The 3,632-nt window shown below is 32.1% G+C and overlaps 1 protein-coding gene across 1 annotated transcript; it reads left to right on the top strand.

The window, feature by feature from the left end:
• Positions 1 to 734: 734 nt before the first annotated feature.
• Positions 735 to 2,129, top strand: LOC128553277 (uncharacterized). Its single transcript, XM_053534434.1, has one exon. The coding sequence runs from the start codon at positions 1,038 to 1,040 to the stop codon at positions 1,980 to 1,982; it is 945 nt and encodes a 314-aa protein (XP_053390409.1). The 5' UTR covers positions 735 to 1,037; the 3' UTR covers positions 1,983 to 2,129.
• Positions 2,130 to 3,632: the final 1,503 nt, after the last annotated feature.

The raw sequence follows: 3,632 nt of genomic DNA, 5'->3' as shown, positions 1-3,632 counted from the left end.
TTGTCCTTATATTCCTTTAACCTTTTTATTTTGCCTATTTGTCATGTCATTTTAACGTAAATGGAACAGTATCGAACATGGATACATGAAAAATGTGGGAAAACTCAAACAGCTAAAATCCTTATCTAATGTGACTATATATATAACGAAACAAGACTACTAGGTAAAACAGAAAAGCAGAAGCCAATAAATCGAAGAGTAAAGCAAAAACAAATCACATTTTCACGATTGCCGTTTGATGATTTGCATCCTAAAGTTTTCATCTGGTTGTTATTATCCAACGTATACTTTTCTTGGTTTAACACGTCGATTATTTCGAAATTTGGTCGAAAACCGTAAGATACATGTAGTCTTAAAGGGACTAACCCACACATTTTATGCGAAAGATAATTTCTCTGAAAAAAGTACTCTGACTGGTGGTACAAACTTATTGACGAGATTTTTGCAAGATATTCTAATAAATATCAAACCATAAATATTGTGAAGAAGGTAGTAAATCGTTGCAGCGCTTTAGAAATAATGCAGAAAATTTGCTTTTATTTTTACCCACTTTATCTTTTTTTTTTCAGTGTCACATATACATTCTATGCCAAACTTGGTGGAAATGAACATGTTAAAAAATTTACACCCAAACTGTGGGCAAGTAGCTTTAACTTAAGTGTCATATCAGAAGATTTTTTTCAGCTACAAGGACATCCTTCTTATCACCGACACACATAAACCAAACCGTATCAGTATAGAGGTATACAAAGAATGATATTAAAATTTTCATTGATTTCCCAGCTTAATCTAGATCTAAATTGTGGTTTAAAAGGGCTTAAAAGATCTGATAAGACGCTTAAGGATAAAGCAATGGAAAGATATTCAATATTCAGTTTTCATAATTTTATTGTATATTAAAACTAGTAAAAACAATGTATCGGTACAAAGTGTTTTGGACTTAATAATGTAATAAACAGTGGTTTACATGATGTTATTACTCATCAGAAATAGAAAAAATTGAGTAGCTTTACAAGTTCTAAGTTTATGTTTGAAGAATGGCAATTTATTCGTTGATATTTCGACGCGGAGTTTCTAGCCAAATTCGCTTACAAGCTTTACTGAACGCAGTTTGTGCCATATATATCATAACGATGACTGTGATGGTAACGCACGTGTCATTTTTCTATATTGTACCGGAATGTTACGGACATGACGGAATGATGATCTTTAAACATAGACTGGGTATTTGGTATATATTTACTGCAGTCGTAGGAAATTACCTCACGTGCATCTTTACGGAAACGGGAACTAAACCGGAAGTGAATGTTTCACAAGGTGGTAAAGTAGAGGAAAGGGACAGACATGTGCCTGCCAATTGTAAAATTGTTAAAAGGAAAGTACGATGCAAAGACGAAAGGCAGGGGCAGATCCGTAGGAAAAAATCTGAGAAATTTTGCCGAACATGTAATATTGCTGTTTCGTTAAGGACGCATCACTGCTTTTTATGTGAAAAATGTGTAATAAAACGAGATCACCATTGTTTCTTTATGGGTGTTTGCATCGGAAAATCCAACCATGTGTACTTTATTCTTTTCACTTTGTTCATGGGAATAGGTACTTTCTATGGATTGTTATTAATTGCCAAGTATCTATACTTTCTTTATGGAATTCAATTTCAAGGACCACAGACCTTCTTTTCTTTATTCTTCAACACTATTGTAACTCTGTTACAAGGTCGGATACCATCATTCCGATATTTAGGATTATTTCTGATGTTGTACGTGAGTTTAGCAGGTACACTAGTTTCGTTTGGATTTTTGTTTTGGCATGTGGTTATTGTAACACGTGGACAAACAAGTTATGAAGCAAGAATGGGAATAACTAAATATTCGAAAGGGACTTACATGGCAAACATTCAACAAGTTTTCAGTAGATATAATATAATATCGTTGTTGGTCCCATTTTGGGACCTTGCAATGGACAACATCAGTTCAGGATAGCAGAGTCATTTGTTGAATATTTCATTTGTTTTTGACAATATATACACTGTAAGGTGAAAATGCTGAAACTTCTCAAGGTCACAGTATTTGCTATTCTAAAATTAGTTTTCTTTGAATTTGAATAAAATATCTTTGTTAATACAACAGCAGTAGCAGCAGCAGCATCATATTTAGCAATATCTGCAGGTAAGAGACAAAACCAAGTTGTACATAATGACCCTGTGAATACAAGAATAGCATGTCTAGTAAAAGAAAGATTTTAAGCAAATTTAAGGTCCAAGAGCATCCGCTTAGCTGAGTATGTAAGGTTACGTTTTAACTGAATGATAAGAGAATACACATGTAATATATGGTGTGAAGTATGTTCGATGAACACTATGAGTATAATGGTGTGTAGCAGAACAATTACGGGGGGTGGGAATACGTGGTAGAACCTTGTTAAACATTATGTTATTCCTGACAAGAACACCAAGAACAGCTTGACAACGATTACCCGATGTCAAGCGCCCGTCTTATAAACTAGTCCGAATGTAAGTTAAATTGTCACTGGAAAAGTGAAGTATTCATACTGATCTGATAAGTGAGCAGAAATGTTGTCATTACACATAGTATATGACTAGGCTAAAATAAATGGATTGTAAAAGTGAATGAAAATTTAATAGATTGTGTCTTTGAAGATTAGTAAAAATATATATATATATATATATATATATATATATATATATATATATATATATATATATATATATATATATAAAATCAAGGTTTAGCAGTATATCACAAAACAACAGAAATTATTAGTAAAGAACAAAATCTTCATAAACAACTTATCCTCCCAATAAATGTTTTACTGTTCTGTTCCATAGCATTGGATACTTAGAATATTCTGAAGTAGTTGTCCCCCTTTGAAAAGAAAGAATGGCATTTGTAAAAAAATTAAATTTAAACATTTTCAAAAACGATGCTTTACCTAGTTATGTTAAGATTAAACACTGGTACATTGTTGCAAATGCATCAAAAGGAAGACATGTAACAGCTTTTTAAAAATGGTGAGTTTTTAAAGGTACGTGAACTGTCCAGAAATGTGGCCCCTTCATGCAGTCCCTTTCAAGAACTCAGTGCATAATTATATGAGTAAATTGACAATGGTTTTGTAGAATTATATACATGTTTATATGCTGTTTAATTTTCATGTAAAACTATGCATTCTTTCTATGATTTTGTGATGTTCAAACTTTTTTCTCAGACACATGGACCTATCTCTTAATGCTAAGTAAACAGGAGACTGTTAACATAATCTTATACGAGATATTGGTGGTGCATGTCATATTCTATAAATAGTTTATCAACAAGATATTAGAATATTTAAATTCAAAATATGTGTACGGAATGGAAAGTGTTCATGGCATTTCGTAGATGACATTTGGAATTAATGTCGTCATGAATGCACCAAACTGTCTTACATAAACTGGAATGAGGTTTACAAGATACTTGTTTTTAGAAACAAGAACATGAATACTAGCTACAAAATCTAATGATTAAATATAAAGGTCTTTACCAAAGTATACCAAATAAGGTATTTCGGTTTTTAAATGAGAGCAAATTTTTGCAACATGTACTGAGGTGTTATTAGATTGCATAAAGCAATTA

This window comes from Mercenaria mercenaria, chromosome 1 (assembly GCF_021730395.1).
Source record: "Mercenaria mercenaria strain notata chromosome 1, MADL_Memer_1, whole genome shotgun sequence".
NCBI lineage: Eukaryota > Metazoa > Mollusca > Bivalvia > Venerida > Veneridae > Mercenaria > Mercenaria mercenaria.
This window is presented reverse-complemented; position numbering and strand designations above follow the sequence as displayed.